Consider the following 21,168-nt stretch of genomic DNA (forward strand, 5'->3'; position numbering starts at 1 on the left):
TAAAGCAGGCCAAAGTTTACCTGGTTGTAAAATAAGAACATATTATTAAAGCCTGTTTCAAACATGATAGTTATGAATAATGTTCTGTTGAATACACACTTGAAGCTCGTTTTAACGCTCAGCTTTGTTTCAGCTTCTATAAGACTCTGTCTAGTTGCAGTGAAGCGCTGCTTCCTGTAAATGTGCTTCTGCCGCCTTCAGACTGTCTGAGTTACTGTTTTTATGATTTCTCACTCAAGAACTTTGACACGCCCTCTTTCCTCTCTAATCCCCTTTTTTCTACTTCTGCATTAATCCTGCTCATTGTTATCTTTCCCTTTCTCTCCGTTTTCTGTGGCATCTAAGTGACTGGCTGAGTTTTTGTCCTCCAGGTCCGTCTTCGCCTCCTCCACCTCCTCATCGTCTTCTCCACTGACCTCTCCATTCACCTTTGCTTCTTCTTCTCCTGACTCTTTGGTTTCTTCTTCTTTTGTTTCACTCACATCTTCTTCTTGGTTGCTGTTGCTACTTGCACCATTATCACTCTCTTTTGTCTCGTCTGACTGACTCTTGACTGGGTCATTGCTCTCTTCATCCTCTTTCTGTTCCTCCCCTTGGTCTACATCATTGGCATGGTCCTTACTGCTCATCTCGTCCTCACCACTGTCTTTATCTTGCATCTCTTCTGCATTTTTGTCTTGGTCCTTGATATTATCCTCCTCACTCTTAACCTCTTCCTCATTCTTAACCTCATCCTCATTCTTAACCTCCTCCTCATTCTTAACCTCATCCTCATTCTTAACCTCATCCTCATCCTCATTCTTAACCTCATCCTCATTCTTAACCTCCTCCTCATTCTTAACCTCCTCCTCATTCTTAACCTCCTCCTCATCCTTAACCTGCTCCTCATTCTTAACCTCTTCTTCATTCTTAACCTTCTCACTCTTAACCTCCTCATTCACTTCCTCTTTTACCTCCTTCTCCTCCTCATTTTCTCCTCCATCCTGTTCATCCTCTCCTTCCTCTTTGTCACCATTTGTCTCCTGGTCCTCCTTCTTGTCCTCTTTGTCAGTGGAAGCATCTTCCTCGGTGGTGTTTTCATTCTCTTCTGCCTTTTCACCATTCTCCTCTTGGCTTCTGGCTTTTGCATTATGGGTATCATGTTTCTGTAATGCAGTTAAACCACAAAAACAACTTATAGCACTAAATATTTTAACAAGCAGGAAGAACAAGTGGACTGTTTACAAAAGTTCTCTTTGAGACCTACAGTTTTCCAGCAATATTACAAAATATTACTGTCACAGATTTTAGGTATTATGAAGATATTAAGCATCAGAAAGAAGTCATGATGGAGAACAGAAGTGGGACAACAAACACAACAGTGGTGGAAGCTATTTTCAAGTCATGGTCAAGAGCCCAGGGATGCATGAGCCTCACAGCAAGAAGGTTCCTGGTTTAAATCTAGCTGGGACCTTTCTGTGTGGAGGATGCATGTTGTTTATTTGCCTGTGTGTCTTTTCCCCATGTACTCTGGCTTCCTCCCACATATCAAAGACGAGTCTGTTAGGTTAACTGGGGACTCTGAATTGGCTGTGGGTGTGAATGGTAGATTATCCCTATGGTCTCTCTGTGTTAGCCTTACAATAGACTGGTGACCTGTCCAGGTTGTACCCTGCCTCTCACTCATTGGCAGCTAGGATAAGCTCCAGCCCCCTTATGACACTGTAGCACAGGACAAACCAGGCTCAGCAAATGGATGAATAGATGACTTCAGCTTAGATTTGGATTCACTTGGTCACTTGACAAAGAAGCTATGTGTGTGTGTCTTATTCGTCTCTTGAAGTGGTAAAATTAAACATAGTTTGGCATTTTTGGTAGCTAAAACATTTTTTTTTCTTTTTTTAAATTTATATAATGAATTTGCATAAAATAGAAGAGCCCTGTGTTTCTTGAATGAGTACAATCCATCTTAGTTTGGAGTCACTCGGACAAGGAAGCTATTGATGGTAATACTGTCGGAGTAGGCTAACAAGATTTTAGGTCGCTCAGGCTATCCCCTGGGAGGAGTTGGTCATTTTCCTTTTCCTTTTTAAACTGCCAGTCGTCCTGTGGAGTTTAAGGCATGAGTCCAAGATATGTTTTGTTTTGTCATCTTGACATGTCTGCGTATGTAGGTCAATCCTGGGACTGACTCTAGGGGGCAATGTTGTACAATTTAGTAAATAATAATAATAATAATAACTGGGCAGCATTTGTTGCCTGTCTAATTCTTCTCATCATGTGTGGAAAAATTACACATCACACAGAGCATCTTGTTACAATGATGTCACTGTTGTCCCTGTGGTGGCCTATTATGTACAGCACTGCATGTTCACACCTCTCCAGTTGGCTGGTCTTGTCGGGGATTGCCATCTCCGTTTTCATCATCAGCTTTTGATTCCAGGTCATCTAGAAATAGAGATGTACAAGATGTTACAAAAAAGATGGCAGGAATCCTAAGCGTTCAAGCATATTTCACTGTGATATTATGACTTATAGAACAGCATGTGCTCCATCCAAATGTGCCACATTGCATCATGCATGGACTTGTATAATTCACAGTAAAAGTAAGGTAAGCAGTGGTCTGCAGCCCTGGTGGAATAGAATTGAAAGTTATTCTATCTGACACAGGTGTAAGTGGACCTGACTTGTCTGGACAAAATAAAGAGAGAATAGCAAGTGAGATTTTAAAGTAGAATATTTCCCAACAAACTATAACTATATCAACAAACTGTCACAAATGTTCTTACTAATGCGAACTAAATTGGAAATACCATTCAACCCTTTTCAGATATTTGCTTCATTCTATGCTGCATTTCTACAGCCTCAATGTTCCTTCATATGTACACTGCTTTTCTTTTCAAGACCCTGAAAACCCACATGTTCCAGTCATTGCAAATTAATTCAGAAATCCATCACATCTGTCCTATAAATACAGGAGCTTATATTCAACATCCAGCATGCGACTTGTTGAAATTACACAGCTTTTATTCAGCAGCTTTTGTAAGGCTTGAAGAAACACAGCACAAGAGTGACACCTAGTGGTAAAAAGTATAAACAAAATATATATATATATATATATATAATTCTATTTCATAGAAGTAAACAACTTCTCCCAGACAATGGAAACACGCCAGAGAGCGATAGTAAACATTTTACAAGCTCATTTAGTGATCCGAATGTCATATTAGAGCACGAACATCTTCATCATCACTATCATTATCACCACCACTGCAGTAATCATCCTAATAAGCACTACAGGTAGATAATAAACATCTCCTCACAGAAGAGATGGGCACAATGTTCAGACAAAACTGTGTAAAGCACCAAAAATAAATAAATATAAACATTAATAAAACAACTGCACAGCACCGCTGTGAGTGCCAGTATTTAAATTAAGACACACTGCCAGCAACACACCACTCATTCCTATTGAAGCAATCAGCTCCGAAAGGCAGGTTTGTTGGAGTGCAAAATGAATATGGGTCTTTACCATTTTTCATATGAGCATGTGCATCAAAGGCCTTGGAGTAATTAACCCTAAACATCATAAGAAGAGTACAACTATACGCTCTGATAAACAACATAATTACACACTTGTTTTGAAACACTGAATGAGACTGAAATTTCCAATCAAAAATAAGCAGCAAAAGCATAGAGAAAAAACAGAGCAGTGTAATTAATGTCTTTAATATTAGTTTCCCTTTCTACATACACCAGTTAAAGAAGAAAAATGACTCGGGTAGAGATTAGAAGAGTTTATGGAGACATTTAATGCATTTCAAATGCAAAACTGATTGAAGTTTAGCCATGGTGGGAGATGAAACGTTATGGTAATAATAACAGACCTCTTTAAGAATATTTTATGGAAATCACTTCCATTCATTAACAGCAAGGCCGGACCACTGAGTGTAAGCAGTGAGTGAGCCGCTATGACTCCAAACATCTTAACATGATTTAAGGATGAGGCACGGGCTCATGAAAATCAAATTAAGCACAATATTTAGAATTCTTGCTCCTTATTAGATCCAATAGATTTGGGTTCTGGCATTACACATAGCCTGGGTGTTTTATGTGCAAGAGAGCATAAAAAAATGTGTCAGATTTTTTTTTTTCTTTCATCTTCAGACACATACATACTTCTTACACATAAATGCAGACCTGCATTTCAAAGGTAAAGCTACATGTCATCCATCAGCATGAGGTAAAATAAGGATGCACCGGTAAGTGGGTGTAATTACTCATATAAATGGCTCTTGCTGCCATTATCTCAGAAGGTAAAGTTATAAATGACTGTTGTTGTGCAGAAATGTAATAAAACACAACTGAAGATGAAGTGATAGCCTAGATGGATAATCTTCCATTTCTCTGCTCAGGAAACACACACACAAACACACATAAAACATGTTCGACTTTACTTCTGCTGGATTTTTGCTATTTTGGTTCATATGAACCACAAACTTCCAGCCCAGCATAGACAAACAGGTCTGTCTTTTCATTTCTGCCTCCAGATGTGAGTGATTCCTGCAATCTTTCCTTGTTTACAGAAGTTGTAGCTGTGGCTTAGCAGGGAGTTGGGTAATGAACCAGCATGTGAACAAAGCTTTTCTTCTGTTGCCCAGAATAAAAGAGCTGCTGCACTCTAATATCATATTTAAAAGCCTTTTCTATACTCCTCCAGGAAGCATTTGTGAGTTAGAGTCATTCAGCGCAATCAAGTTCTATCCTTCCCGAGACATCAGTGTCTGACCAGCAGAGATTTTGTTTTTTCATTATAAAAGAGACCATGAAGGTTTATTGAGTCAGAAATGCTCTCGCTAATGTGAAAAAACTGAGATGTGACAAGGCACGCTCAATGCAAAAATACATTAAAATATTAAAATATTTTCCCTTTTTAACCCAATAGAAAAAAAATACTGAAAAATGTCATTCTTTATCCTTTTAGATGCTGATATCACAAGACGTTCAGGCATTTGAACCTCTGACGGGCAGACAACTGCCTTACAAGAAAGAAGTGTTCTTGTAAATGCTGTGAACGTCAGGGTCTATATTATTAATGTGTGGCTTTATTCCTGGCTGCACAAGAGTCCAATATTTATCCTTTCAAAGTCACTTCTTAAAAATCAATCCTTTCACAGCGGAGGTTGCCATTCTAAAGGGAAACAAATCACAGTGTGGTATCCTTACAAGTCAAAGCACATAAAAAAATCTTAACATAGCCTCTACAAGCTATTCAGTGGATTAGCTCTGCATTATTAAATAAACACTCATATCTTGAAATTATATACCTAAATCACTCCACACTGCACTCCTTGTATATCACCACACAGCACAGTAAATTGCTTATTTACACCCAGTTGAATTAATCCACTCAGCACATGTCTGTGAGTTATAGCGGGGGTGTAAAACAACCTGGGTAGTAACTCTGAATGGTAATTATGAAATGTTGCCACTCAGCAAGTGTGCTCCAGTCACTGACCAGGGTCCTGTTAAAAACATTTAATGACCATGTGGCTAGCTACCACCAGAGAGGCCCAGTCCATGTTGAGTTTATTGACATTTGACGCATAGAAAAACAGTCCAGCTGCTAAGTATAAAATGTGAAAATGTGATGACTGGACACTCTCTGGCACGAACACACGAGATAATATTTTTATGAATTTCACAGTTTTGTAAAGCAGAAGGTGCTGGTGTGTGGATCAATAATAAAATATCACCACTTCTGCTCCTAATGTGTCTCTATAGACCTGACTGAATATTAAAAGATTGATATGTAAATTATAGATGCGTTTTTTCATCATCAACAGGGGGGACACGGTAGAAAGCCAATATACGAGTTTACTGTCAGGACCTACTCTACATAATGCGTGAAGAACTGCACCCTCTGACATAGTTAAATGTGAGCTGAAGCTATATGCATGAGCAACTGAAACTGAGTCCAGAGACAGAGAGAGGGTATAGTCTTGGAGACATCTTGTCAGGAAGGGACTCGTGTCCATCTCTGCTAAATGTGGTAGCAAACTAAACTAGACAAATGCATTTGTGTATAAGTAATCTTTTACAAACACGATAGAGTTTAATGGTGATTTATAGCTAAAATACAAAATTGAGTTTAGCTGTGTAATTGGTTGTAGGTTGAGAGACCGGCAACCTGTCCAAGGTCTACCCTGCCCCTCACTCCCAGTGAACACCCCCAACCACCACCACCATCACACACACAGTGCCACTGTCAGAAATGCTTGTTGGTGTAGGAGCTTAACAGACATTAAGCAAACAATTTACCACTTACTAATCCAATAGCAAAAAACACCAGTCTGCCACCAGTCCTACATCCCAATTTCTTTTTTCAGCTCTTGCCAATGAGTGTAAGCAGGTCAAATATTCACCCTTTGCTTCACTGTCTATTCTTTGTTGTGTCTGACCAGTTCTTCTTAAGTTTCTTGCCATAATATGGGATATGATAGACGATCACAAGCTGCATAGCTCCATCTCTCTGTTAGATGCCAAACTATGCCTGATGCCTGTGTAGTGTTTGTGTAGTGTTATGAGTCACAAAGTGCACTTTGTGAAGGCACTGCTGACCCACAGGCTATATAGAAAGGACCATTCACACTGTTGTTATGAGAAGATAAGCCATTAAAATGATCTGTTAGTTTCAGTGGAAAAACTACATAAAATCACTTTAACCTTTCGGTTATAACAGGAATCAGTGTTGGCGTATATGATGCCAGGTATCAAGCATCACTAGCAGAAGACAGAGAAGGAATTGAGTGAATCACTTGATTTGGGGTTTACATGGTATTAATGCATGATGTAACGCACAGACACAACTTACCGTTTGTAATGCTAATGCTTTGTAAATGCTAAATTTAAATGTCAGCGCACTCCAAATCAAACAAACACACAAAGTTGAAGTTTTAGTTTTCACAAAGAGTAAAAACTTTCCGATGTGGCGCAACTGAGGCCCTGAGCTTCAAGGAAATGCAAATCAGTTTTTTTTTTAAATCTTGAAAGCATTAAAAAAAAAGATGTTTTAGTTCTGAATGATCAGGACTTCTCCACAATGACATTTATTATCAAGGCTTATTTCCAGGATGTATCCGGACAGATAAACACCGAGCTTTTTCTCTGGAATTTACAGTTTTATTAGCGTAGAAAATTCCTCATATCCTCCTGTAGTGTTCAGCCCTGTGCTTAGATAGCTTTGACATTAAATCAAAGAAAAACTCTGCTTAATAGTGTTGCAGTCAGACAGGCAGAGTAATATTTATAAAGGTCATGGCTTCAGTTAAATTATTAAATAATTCATGGAGCTTGTTCTCTCTCACTCGTCTTTCTGTTTCTGCCTGAAATCTTTCCCGTCTATTATCTTCATGATATAAAGAATTTAATCAGTTCAATTGGTCGTTTTTTCTTTCCAACACATGAGAACCTAAGAAGAAAATGATAGACGGGTATTTTGCATTACCAGCTTTTTTCTTTATAGTCTACCATCTAAGTATTAGTATAATGGCAGACAATATAAGAGGATGTTACAAAACAGCCACAGCTCCAGTTACAGCTATTAGAAAGCAATAGTTATATGCACTTTGTTATATTGCACACTATGATGTCTGCTCAAGTACTGTGTGCTAATTTAATATTAATTAAAGGTGCATCCATTGCATGTAGCTCATAAATGATCTTATAAATGGCAAATTAGCCAATAAAGTGGCCAAAATTGTGCCAATTGTGTATTTATCTTCATCTTTACCGCACAATATTTCAGAAGAAATACACAACATTCGAAAACAACTTTTAACCACCGCTAAAAACATGAAGCAACAACACTGCAACTTCAAATGCCCTCCTAATCCCAGCTTTAACACATGATGTAAACTTCAGATATCCACAAATGTCAGTTATTTACTTTTGCCATTTAGGCTGTGGGCCTGTGTCAAAGCTGTCTGAGCTGAAACCACACTGATGCTGATGCTCCTATCACAGCTGCACAGACGTGCAAATACCGAGTTCTAAAAAAAAACAACAACACACACAGCCTACTAAAATGTGCAAACCAGACTTGATTATAAGTGACAGACATGAAGACATTTTTTTGTCACTGAATGTGTCACACATTAATTTAACCCTATACTTTGTATGTCACAGCCAGCACTGTTGTATGTCACAGCTGAAACACTTGTTAACAGATTAATGTGGCAGATTAGTACAGCTACCCTGCTCTTTAATCCAGTAATCCTGCATCAAAGGGCCATGAAGAACCCTTTTTTCTGCTGTTGTGAAAAGGAGGAGGGGTGGAGGGGGTGCAGGATGGAAAGACAAGGATGTTGTTTTAAAATGTGACATATGAGCATGGGCACAAAAAATATACATAAAAACTGGCACACAAAGTGAACATTCTATAGAACTTTGCAAAAGGAAAGAAAATCTTCCTTTAAGTGTTGCCCTCTCTTATCCTTCGCTGCTTAGCCTCTTTTTTTTTTTTTTTTACACACAGTCTCTTTGTGTACATGTCTCCTGCCTCCCAATGCTAATTTAAACTCGACTTAACTGTGACAGGCATTAAAGATACATATGCTAACAGGGCTAATTCCAAAAGGAAGAATCGCATTTTATGACACCAGAGGCAGAGGGTTGATCTGGCACACACACACACACACACAGCAGTCCTTATTTCTCTCACATTTAACTTTTAAATAATACAAAGAATGTTTTCATTTTCATTTTTTGAAACTTCACTTCAAATCAAAGTCCCTTCAAGGAAAATCATGGGAGTGAAAGTAATGTGCATCCTTTATGTTATATAAATTGGACTGGCCCCAGCTGCATTCAAAAGATGCCCTTGAGGTTTCAGTGTAAGCACTGATGGAGCTACCTGGACCATTCCCTGATTCAGTTTACATTAAACAAACAAAAGGCCACAATGAACTACTGTATGTATTGCATAGGTTAGTGTGCTGAATAGAAGCAGAGTGCTGATTTGTTGTTGTACTATACTGCAAAACATGTTCACCCTATAGCAAGCCTATAGAAAGGAAAGATTTCACAGAGCACAAAAGAGAATCCTAGCCTGACATGAATGGCATCTCAGGTATTTATAGTGTCGCATGATTTGTCTTGACTTACAGTTACTGTTTGTTTGAAAGTTTGAAATGTTCCAAAAAATAACTAAAACCTTAACCCAACGGTCACATTGTGTATTATCCCAGCAGCAACCTTAGAAATGAAGTGTTAATACCTGCAGTTCACCAGAGAGCCTCTAGGGGCGGACTCCAAAACTGAGTTGAACCCCACAGACTCCCATGTTAAAATGGACAACATTACAACAGAAATAAAAAATGTTCACAGCGTGGCACAAAAAACGTTTTACACATAGTTATGGGTGTGACCACCTCTTTGACAGTGACACTGCCAACATGGAGCTGGAGCCACCCGCAGAGAGTGAAAGTGGCTTTTCAGAGACCTACAGGTGACATCACAGACAGTCTATTGTAATACTATATGCTATACATACCATAGGAATTAATTTAAAATAGGCATATAGTACAAAAAGCAGCACTAGAGACAAAAGGCTCCAGTGAAAGGCACTGCAATTCTTTTTTTCGGTTTACAAATTGTACCTTTAACAAAGAGTGAAAAGAATGTTGCATTAAAATCTACTCTCATAATCACAATTTACTAAAAAAAGTTACTTAAGTACCTAACAGAGCAGAATAAATATAACTTGTCACTGCCCACCTATGATTACAATTAGTATGTCTTCCTTAATGCATGCAGGAGGGAGGTACAAGGCATGTAAAACTTCAGATAATCAGCAGAGCCCCCTTCTCTCCCCCTCTGCCTCTCTCCTCTTGTACATACCTTTCTGTCAGTCTTTCCTTCTTGAAGTACAAGCCTCTTTTGTTGATTTTCAGAGCAGCAATTTAGCCCCAGCAAGGGGCACAGGCAAGTAAAAATCTGCTTTGATGACTCTAAATGGAGAGATTATCCAAATGAAAGGCAATTATCCAAACCCATCCCCTCTACCCTTCAATGCCTCTCTATGCCTTTTCCTCCCCTCCATCCAACCCTCATGCTCCATCATCTCAGGCTATTCATCAGACTCACTATTTGATTCCACCTGTATTCCTTTTACATCCCCTTCTCCTTCCTCATAATGTTCTTCTCCCTTCATCACCTCAGCCCTTCATCCCCTCTTCTTTAACCTTTTCTTTTATCTGTCCAAACATGTCCTTTTTTATTTCCTCCCTTTTTGGTTTTGTCCTTTTTTTTTTTCCATCCGTGCTGCTTTTACTTCTCCTACTGCTCCACTCTCAAGGGAGCCATTAACTGAATTGGTCACAAAGGCCCTTTAAGAAACAGAACTGTGATAAACATCCTATTTCTATTTCCAGGTTAGCAACAACTGCTAATTGCTTCCATACAAACTGAATGTGTTTTTTTGAAAGCTAGCCACTGGTCAAATTGGAACAACAATGTAGCCCAGCTTAAAAGAGATACAATAACTGTGTTGGGCACTGTGTCATGTTGGTTAAGTCTTTTAAGCCACATGTCTTTGTTATAGTAAGTTCAAATTCATTTCATGACCTTTGCTGCATGAGTTGTCGCACCTCCTCTCCCTTGTCTTTGCTGTCACTCACTGCTGTGTTCACTCTAATGAAGCAGAAAAGTTCGAAGCTTTACAATACACCAGACAGAAATTGCTTGAGTTATCCACAGTCTGGCTTCCAGCGACTGATAGACAGTGAATAATGGGGACTGCTGTACCGACACACACACACACACGCACACACACAAGCTAACGTCTCTGTCACAACAGACCCAGCACAAAACAGAGAGAGAATCTCAAGTTACAGGGTTACTATGTCTCAATTTTTCCTTTCTTCTCCATTCTCTCTATCATCTTCTTGTTTGTCTCAATGTCTTCCAGTGTCTCTATCACAAATACATTTCTAATGACATGACACCTTTATAATAATCTTCTGTTCTTTTTTTTTGTTTGTTTTGTTCCTATGTTCCGGCACATCAGAGATGTGAAGTGTGGGTTTCACGCTGTGTTATTTTCCACAGCTGCTGCCAGTCAGCCCTAACTTTTTGGCTACTGGCACCGGGGGGGGGGGGGGGGTGTTAACCTCATACCAGGGCAGGATTTCCCCCAAAGGGAAGATAACACCTAAAAAACATGTCGGTGCAGTAAGTGAATCACCATACAAAGGTGATACGAACAAAGGTGAACTACACTGTTGCTACGTTTCACCAAAACACTGACTGCTGATGTTATAATTTGTTTCAAAAAAATATGTGGTTTCTAAAATATGTAGTTATGACAGTTTGCTTTGTAGAAGTCAAATAAACAAGTAACAGGGAAGGTGAAGAAGAAAAATCTATTCTACATTCAGTCAGTTCAGCACCATGGACAGAGAAACAGAGGCTGCTACATAGAGATGGGGTTTTGCTACGAAACCATACAAATAAGCACAATGTTGTTAAGACGACAGCATCTGAAAGGGATTTTATAGGTCAAACAGCAAAGACTGAACCAGAGAGCGAAAGCCATTCAAACAACCTTGTCTCATGCCTGTTCTTGTTTTCCAAGCTGTCTGTCTGTTAATTCACTTTTTTCCTTTTTTTGGTCAATGTCACCCAAGGGGACCAATAATGTAACATGGTTTTGTGTGCTTGTAATATGACATGCCACACAATCTGATACAGAGGGATTTTGAGGGTGACATTACGGAATACAAAATGCATTCAGGCGCACTAAAATGGACGCAAACGTGCACGTTCTTTCAATCCTCTTTTGATGCAAAATGCCAGTTCCCCTGAACCACAGAAACAAATTCTCCATGCTCCTTTTGGCTTTCAGCTGTCAACTCTCCTGCCAAGCAGGCGGCATGTAGAACCCACAAGATGACGTAATGTGGTTTGGACGGCAGAGAGATTTACAATAATGTCAGGCGTAGGCTGCAGGGACTCTACAACCCCTTTTACTATAGAACATTAAACAAAACCACACCCATGAAAAACAACTGATAACATGTTAAGAAGAATTTTAGTCACTGCTGAACACTCCAGTAAAGACTAATGCAAAGTTTCTTCAGGACATTAAGCCCAGAAGATGACGTAATCTGTTTCTTCTAATAATACTTAATGTCATCATGCTCATGCTAGACCTACTTTCAGTAATTCATACTGTATGTTTTGTAGAGCAACAGTGCCCCTATGTGGGCATTTAGGAGTGCAGCAGGTTACATAAGGCTACAAAGACCATGCATTACATCATGGTATGTCTGTATATAGTAGCATATGAGCTCTGTTTGTGTGAGAAACAGAATAATACATATTTATGGGAGGGGATCATTCTGACAGACACACATGAAAAGGGCAACAGATACTTATATTGTGGAGATTTGTATCATCATTTGGTGAGTTAGAGGCTTCTATGTGTATTTTTTTAAAACCTAATAAAATCCAAAGCCATACATCATTTGAACACATTTGATTCAAACTGTATTATTTTTGCACTTTTGTTCGTGTTACCATTATCAGTCAAGCTCTGTCCACTCCTCCTCTTCCGAAACGAGAGGAGTCTGGCCTGAGAGATCTCCCTCACAATGGAGGACAGGTGCTCCTTGTTGTTGTTCCTGGTCTGGCTCGGAGGAGAGGCCTTGGACTCTCCGTCTCCACTGTCACTGCACCGCGCCATGGACTTGCCCTGTGGGAACATTCAGCCAGTGAGAAACTTGTTAAATATTCAGTAGAAGACTACCTGTTTGATTCAATCTTTGATGCATTTGTTTTTCAATTTAACTCATCTACCTTAAATCTGAGAAAGCTATTTAAGACTATTTTTAATTAGCAAAGCTCTTCTCACTAGTTAAAGAAAACTAGGCTGCAATGGCTGCAATGATTTATTGACAAGTTGAATTTCTCATCTGCATGTGACTGTAAACAAAATGAACAATTCTTACATTTTCACTTTGCTTTGAGAATCTGTAGATAGGCGGTAGAGAGTAAGCTTTCATTCTGTAAAGAACAGACAGACAAAAGACATTACAATGATGATTTATGAACATTGAGACACAGCACTGTATTTTATCTGAAAATAAAACATAAGAACGTTGACTTAAAATTGCCGATCTGAACAGGGCTTCGTGTGCTCCACATTATAACTAGAATTCCTGATTTCCTGGTTTTCTGAGAGTAATATATATATGTATATATACATATATTAGATAGATACATTAACATTAAAAAAATAATATTTACAGTCAGGGGAGTTTTTGTTCAGGAGACCTGGTGGAAGACATTAGCCCTGAAGGAGTAATTAGTTGGCCCAGTAGAACACTGACAAACATAAACTGTTTGTTTAAACTGAGTGGTTACCAAGAACCACCATAGGTTCCACAGTATTACAATTTTTTCATTTCCTCAATGCTTCATGGTGGTCTCTTAACTACGTATACTGATGTTGACCCGTATATGAGGACATAATATAAATCTCTCCTTTGGTATTTGGTATTGTTTTTACAGTGATGGGCTTACGCTACCCTTTGACCCTCCTTCCTCTGGGTTTGGTGAAGAGTAAGTCGCTGTAGGGAAGCTTCTTGAACTTCTCTCTTCCCACAGCCACATAGAGCTGACCGCTCTCCAGCTGATTCCCATCAGTGACCTGCTGGCCTTCATAGGTGTAGAGACTAGAACACACACACAGAGAGTCAAGAGGCCTTGTGGTTTCCATCAAATGCTCACACCAGCTGACCAAGCTGAGGCATGCTGGAGAATCAATATGTGGCATTTACTGAGCTGACTGTGTAAACTGTGTATCCTGCAGAGGCAATTCTGGTATGTTATTTATGTTTGATATTATACGAGTACGGTATATATAATTATTAGTATTTAATTTGGAGAAAATCTGCACCTCCTTCATTTATGTGCAGTATGCCTCATGTTGACAATATTATGCTGCTACTTAACATTTGTGTAAAAAGTCGTACCTTCGTACGCCCCCCAGGACCCTCAAACCCATCTTCTCTGTGACCATTTCTAATATCTTGTCAAACTGGCCTAGCAGCTTCTGGTGGATCAGCAGCCTCATTGCAGGGTCCAAGACATCACCATTTGCGACCACGCTATGTGAAAGAAAATATTCGATGTTGACGTACAGAACACATCAGTATGTTGTGATTGTGTTGAGGTGTTTTGCTAACGTACAATATTGTGCACGGCTCCTTGATGGGTTTCAGGAATCGAGCTGACACAATGATTCTGCTGTGCGGCGGCGGTCTGGCCTGAAAAGGAAAGGGAGATAAGTATGTAGAATATCACACTCTGGCACACACACACCATTCTGTACATCTGGTAGTGACGCTGAAATTCTTGACTCGTTTCTTTCGTTGTGATAACAGGGAACTCCTTTGAAAGCTTGTTAGCCGATTAGCATGGACACTTGGGATTTTAGGGACAGCGGGAGGCTCAGAACAACAGGCATGGACAAACTTTAGGGACTTTTGCTTCAGGGACCAATGCTAACACTATTGATAATACAGTAGTTAAAGGACAACCTTTGCAGTGCAGGGATAGTATTGTATAACCTCTAAGGGCTGAGCGGTTAGAGACAGAGTAGTGTTCATTTTAGTGTTGATTTCAGTAAAGCCCTGTTCAAAACAAAGATTGTGTGGGATCAAAAGGTTTTATACCCCTGAAGGAAAAGAAAAGCTGCTTTTGCAACCTCTAAAAGAATCTGTCTCTGATCTATGTGGCAGCAAAAGAATGAGTCCTGTGTGATCCTTTGAGGTTGAGTGGAACTCTGCAGGTCCTGTCCCACAACACCTGTAACCAACTGTGACACAGGGCTAAGATTTGGATCCTATGAGAGTGTGAGATGAGGGAGGAGGTATATTAAACTGAAGTGTTGAGGACAAAAAGTAAAAAAATCAAAATCAAAAACAGAATGTGGGACACAGTGCATGTAACAAGCATTAGAGTCAGGAGGCAGCACATGCATCTGCTGAGTTGACTTTGGCTATAAAGTGTAAAATTACCTTCACAAACCATGCTGCTTGTTAAAACAGAGGCTCTGCACTTCTTGTTTTATTAACTATTAATGCCTGCTATAAAGCCAGGGAGACAGGCATAACCCACTGAGCTAGTAACCAACTGAAGTCTGGAACAAACAAAACATGGTAAGGTATGGAAAGGTATGGATCTGTCTCCAGGGAGCTATTAGATGCACAAGATATGTTTTTCTCTTCACTAAGATCTTTATCATCATGTCATCTTTCATTGTGCTGTGAGCAAAAAGTCCCCTCCGCTTTTTTGTTTTAGCATCCATCCACTTGGCAACAGCCAAGCCGAGGGAAAACCCTTGTACTTCCAATGCAGTTCATTCTGTACTGTAATGTACTGTACGAAAGTGTACATGTGCCACCTGTGTTTAACAAGGCAACTACAATAATGGCTGTTAATTTTGAAAACTACGTCCTTGAGCACAAAGGAACAATCTTTATGTTACAGAATGGTGCATTTAACCTTAACACTGCTGTAATAACCTGAAATCGGTAAGGACGAAAAACAAACAAGCCCACCACCTTGCCAGCTGAGAGTTCTCATCATTAATTGTGGCCAATTTGGGAGGTTAGGTGGCGGGAGTGAGGGGTGGGGGAGCAGGGTCCTTGTAAACTAAATTGCCCCTTTTTAATGCTTGCCAGGCAATAACAACAGCAACAAGGAGCCCTTAAGGTTACCTGTGATGAATAAGCTTGTTGCTAATGGCTGATAAGACAAAAATCAAGAATCCATTGCCTTCATATGATTAGCATGGTACAGTGGAGAGAGACAGGAGGGCTGTTTGGAAAGTTCAAGACCAAGAAAAATAACTAAGAGAACACATATCAGAGTACAAATCTACTTATTATAGCTGCTGCATCCATAAACACACACGTTTCACTGCTTTACCCTGAGTGTGGAAAGAAGACCTGCAGGTTGACTTTCAAAAATAGATGAGCCTGTGGGTGACTTGACTTTAAGCTGTTCTTGTTTTGGCTGTGACTTCATAGCTGGTGATTAAAGATGCATTGAACGGAGGGATGATTATGATCCATAAATCAATAATTCATGGCTACTGAGACAACAACAACAAAGTGATTCTTTACAGAGAAGAATGGAGAAGGAATGGTAAACATAACACCTAGCTTAAAGTGTCTTTATAACATCTTTACACTGGGTGCTCCCAAATCCTCATGTATCTTGCATTTAGTGCTAGTTTCAAATGTTGAAAAGTCAGAGGGAGCAAAGGTGCGGTACAGTCGATCAAGTGTTTCAGGAAGGCCTTGACCTCAATTTATAAGCAATGCTACGAAACTGGAAGCAATTTAAACTAAAGTGCACATTACAACATGATTCAGTCTGGGTATTACTTAGACAAACTTAGGCCTGTGCAGGAAATGTAACAATAAACCTGGGAAGCTCAATATCATATATAAAAAAAGTGAAATATTTTGTGGGCTTTTATCAAGTTGCAAACCTACATTCCTGCTTAAATTGAGCCTTTTCACTCATATAATCCAAAGTGGAACATGAGGATCTAGACTGGCAGAGGGTGTGTTACAGCAGAACACACCAAACCCAGCGATTATGTATTTACACACAGTGTCTTTAATAGGTTATAGAGTCATTCATGTAATACCATCCACAGCTATGAGCAGCTCTTTGCATGGGATTCACACACTCTTTGCTGCTTTCAGCATTGCGGGCTGTATATTAGAACACTTGCTGGTTTTGCCTCACCTGGAGTGGAAGAGTCTGCATCATCCTCTTCCTCCTGTTGCTAATTTGTAGATAACTAAACAACAGATAAAGAGAAACGAGTTAATCACAGGTTGAGTGGAAGTTTGCAGCACATGATAAGGACAGGAACACTACTGCACTGACACAGTCACAAATAATATCAACTTAATTATATCCAGTAATGCTAATCTGGATCAGATGGAACTCTCCATATACAGACTGCAAAATAAACTCAGCAGCACTCATCTGACACATGATGTGTCAGCGATGGTGCAAAAGTGCTGCTGAGTGACATTGATTCAAATTCAACAGGTCCTTCCTCACATTAACACAGCAGCACGCAGCAGTTTGCTCCACACAAGGAATTAAACACTTTTAAAGCATTATTTAAAGTGTTCCACGTTATGTGGTGATCTTACTCGAGCTTTTTGAACCTTTCTCTCCCTGCAGCCACGTACTGCTCCCCGCTCTGCAGGCTCTCCATGCAGTCCACCTTGTGACCTCCTCTCGGGGTGTAGATGTTTCTCACCGCTCCAAACGGGGCTTGGACCCCGCCGGTCACCTCTCTTAGCAAAGTCTCAAAGTTGCACACCCTCTTTTGGTTGATCACTATCCGGCGCGCTTCATAGTATGGATCACCGTTCCGGTACATGAAAATGTTCTTCACCACGGGCTGCGCCAGAAAGTTTGGCTTCTCCGAGCTCATCTTGTGCGTAAAAAAAATGCAGGCTGGTACGGGACTGAGAGAAGAAGATGCGCTGGTTATAATAAAGTCACAGACGGTCGCCTAAAGGCCATTATACTGTCATTACAGCTGCTCCATCCAGGTCAAATGTTCAGAGGCAGGACTGAAGAAAAGCCTAAAGTATAAATATGATCACATGCGTGGAAACATGGGCGTGACGCACAGGAAGAAATGTCAACTATCCATAAATTTGGCAGGATTACTATTCGCTACAGTGCAGATACTCGACAGCGTGTGCGCGCACCGCTACGCAGCAGCAGGTGATGGCAAAAGCCAAACGGGTGTGTGTGTGTGTGTGTTTCCCCGCTATGTAGCCTGGGTATCATGGGAGCTCATCTGTTGGGATGTATCTATGGGAACAAGCCGCTGTTCTCTCATCGTTTACATGAACCCAGAGCAGTCATAATCACCACATAGTCAATTATTAAGGATGAGAACTTTTTTTTCATATTTTTTTGATCCAATATATCCTGTAATCCCTTATACACCCGGAAGTCTGTGCTGATAGAAAACAAACTGAAGTCTAGTTTGTAAGACAGCATATGAGAAAGTTAATTGGGCATCAGGAGACCGAGTGGAAACCTGTGCTGCCGGTGACATCCTGAAAGTAGGACAGAAAACATGTTTGTTTTGCGAACTATAATTATGTTGCCCAACAACACGAGGGCCTGTACTATTGCTCATTAAATATCAAGTGGCACATTTGTGGCACAATCTAGAGGAATTCACCCTAAATACTTTATTTACTGTTAATCCAAATTCTACAGTGTAAACATATATTTCCCAAATAGAAGATGCAGTTACATTTATTTATTTTTCTTGTTTGCAAGTCAAAGTCACTGGTTATGTTTTTATGTTTCAATTTTATTTTGTGAATTATTACATGTTTTGTCAGCTGCTATATGATTCTAAAGGGCTAATCATCACTAAAACCTCCTCTTCTCACATACAACCTTCACCTGCCTGTTGCCATGACATCGTTAATCAGCAGCAGCAATCAGCAGCAACTTATTGTCTAATTTGTGTGTGTGGGTGTGGGTGGGTGGGTGTGGGTGCAAACACAGAGGTCAGCAAGGGCGACAAGCTCCTAATAAGATGCTCTGTGCCTCGTCATAATGCACAGTTGCTTGACAGAAGCAGTGGGTGAATGATCATAACAATACAAGGCAAGTGTTTTTGTGTGCATCAATATATTATCACAGGATGAATGTCAATATTTACAATGTACAGGGGCTATGTTGCCATATACTGTATTGATCAAGAGAGGGCACCCTTGAGGTAACATGTAAACATGCATCAAGTATTTTTTTGTATTATTATTAATATGATTTTATTGTATTTGTATGTGTAAACAACCATGCTAATTATTTTAGATTGTAACCTCTATAAACATCTCACCTGCAGCAATTAGTTGTAAATAAACAGGGCCTTGTAGTGCCTGGGTTTTGCCAGCAGAGGGCAGTGTACACTAAGTAAAAGATCACACAGACCCACTTTAAAACTTTTTTTCTTTTTAAATAACAAATCTCCCAATGTTATATATATTTTCTAAAATTTACATCTAGATAAGAGTGACAACGGTCATTATATATTTGATATATTATTTCAATTTATAACATATACAGCAGAACTGTACAAATCAACATTTCACTTCAACAACACTGTTTAACTCACCTATTAGCTGCTTTATTCTCACCTGTCAGCGGTTTTATTTAAATCCTATCTTCATGAATCCTCTTTGACACATCATCAAATCACACACAGCGCACCTCAAAAACAAGAAAATCCCACTTTCTTCCAGCTCTCCTTCTACATATCTCTTCCGTTTCTACACTAGTGGCAAGAAATTATACATAATTGCTCTTGTTTATTGGATGTGATAATGGCACCTTTTAAAGCGTATCCTAGCATGGCTAGAATTGCTTTGCAATTGCCGTAGCCTGACAACATTTAGAAACAAATCCACCCAGCAAACCTATGTCACTTTTCGTTGCAAGTGTCAACAAAATAAAGGTGAAGGTGGCTTCAACCAAAAAGATATATATCATCATATAAAATGTAAGATTCATACAGACAGCAAAATCAACATACTTACAGGCAGTGTGAAACATATAGTGCACTAACAGACTTGTTGAGTGGGTGATATTTTATGAACAAATGTAACAGAGAGCAATAAAAATGTGAATATTTACATTTAAAAAGATCCTTCACTAAGAGGAACAGTTAGAATTTAAGTAAATCTCTGTCTTCACAGCTACAGCCTGTATGCTTGGTGCAGAGATTTTACGCTTGGTCACGGGTGAAATGGGACAAAATGACACATGCATTTTATTCAAATGACTTTTGCTGAGAAGCATCCAATAAACATCCCTTAAAAACAAAAAAAAATAAGCAGTGAGTGAGACTACACTGAGTGCACAAATCTAACAAAAAGGTCAGACCACGCAAAGACTGGAACGACTGTCAATATGTATTTTCAGCAGTAATCATCCCTGAATGCTGTCTGCGGGGGATATTCGGTCCTCTGTCTGTGTTTGACACTCTGGTTACTGTAATGAACGCTGCTGATTCAGGGTCATGCTGACCCATCTTGGAAAAAAAGCTCAATTATCGGTGTTCTTCATGTCATTAAGACTCTCTTTATGGTTTGATGGTTTGTTTTTAGGAGGATATCACTTGCATACAGATGTATTCAGGGGGTCAATGATCAGTTGTATCAATAATGTTTGGACATTTTGCACACAACACTTCAGCATTTCCGGCCCTTACAATAATAATAATATCTTAAATAATAATATTATTTAATCCTATAATAACAGATGTACTCATTAATAATGACTGCATCACTCACACGTTTTAAAGGGAAAAAAAACACAGATGTAAATGTAATCATTGTATTAATTATACTTTATTTGACAGTACAAAACAAAATCATACAGTCCAAAACACCACAAGGCACAGTACAGCAGCACAGGCATACAGTTTGGTACAGAATTAACCCTTCAAGTGTGTCACATGTACCATAAGAAAAACAAAAAATATTTATCATGACTGACCAGTTTGGGGAAGGGTTCCATTGTTTCTGAGCAAAAAAGTTCATATGTATTTCCATATAATTCTCATCAAGATCATTAAGGCTAATATATATTTATATATTTATATATATGTGTGTGTGTGTGTGTGTGTGTGTGTGTGTTGGTCTTGTTATTCAATATCATACAGTACAGTTAAGTACAATACAAGGCCCTCTACATTACATTTACTTACACAGATATATAACTGAAATGACTTATTATTGAATACATTACACACTATTCATTTGCAGTTCAATAAAAAGCAGCTTTTCTTTTTTAAACAGTCTTAAATTACTCGATAAGATTGTGTAAACCGTAAAATTAAAGCTTTATGCTTTCATGAATCACAACCTGAACAAAAAACTAATTTGTAAAAAAAAAAAAAAAAAAAAAAATAATGGGGGAGGATAAGGAAACAATCAAGTGGTCTACTAATTAAAACAGAAAGAAAAAAAATCCCTTGGCAAAAAGTCGTACGTTGAGGAAGATGTGTTTAAATTTAAGAGCTTGTTGTGTTTCTTTGGTTGATGGAATCAGTGTGGC

General features: G+C 39.2%; 1 protein-coding gene across 1 annotated transcript; it reads right to left on the reverse strand.

Annotated features, from left to right (window-relative positions):
• Positions 1–290: 290 nt before the first annotated feature.
• LOC114448348 (doublecortin domain-containing protein 2-like) lies at positions 291–17,512 on the reverse strand. The gene is made up of 10 exons (XM_028425259.1): positions 17,226–17,512; positions 16,807–16,861; positions 14,233–14,309; positions 14,016–14,150; positions 13,569–13,715; positions 12,990–13,044; positions 12,559–12,733; positions 2,357–2,427; positions 825–1,145; positions 291–704 (listed from the first exon to the last, which is right to left on the reverse strand). Exons 1-10 carry the CDS (start codon positions 17,510–17,512, stop codon positions 291–293), a joined length of 1,737 nt encoding a protein of 578 aa, XP_028281060.1.
• Between the last annotated feature and the right edge of the window lie 3,656 nt (positions 17,513–21,168).

This window comes from Parambassis ranga, chromosome 16 (assembly GCF_900634625.1).
Source record: "Parambassis ranga chromosome 16, fParRan2.1, whole genome shotgun sequence".
NCBI classification, from domain to species: Eukaryota; Metazoa; Chordata; class Actinopteri; family Ambassidae; genus Parambassis; species Parambassis ranga.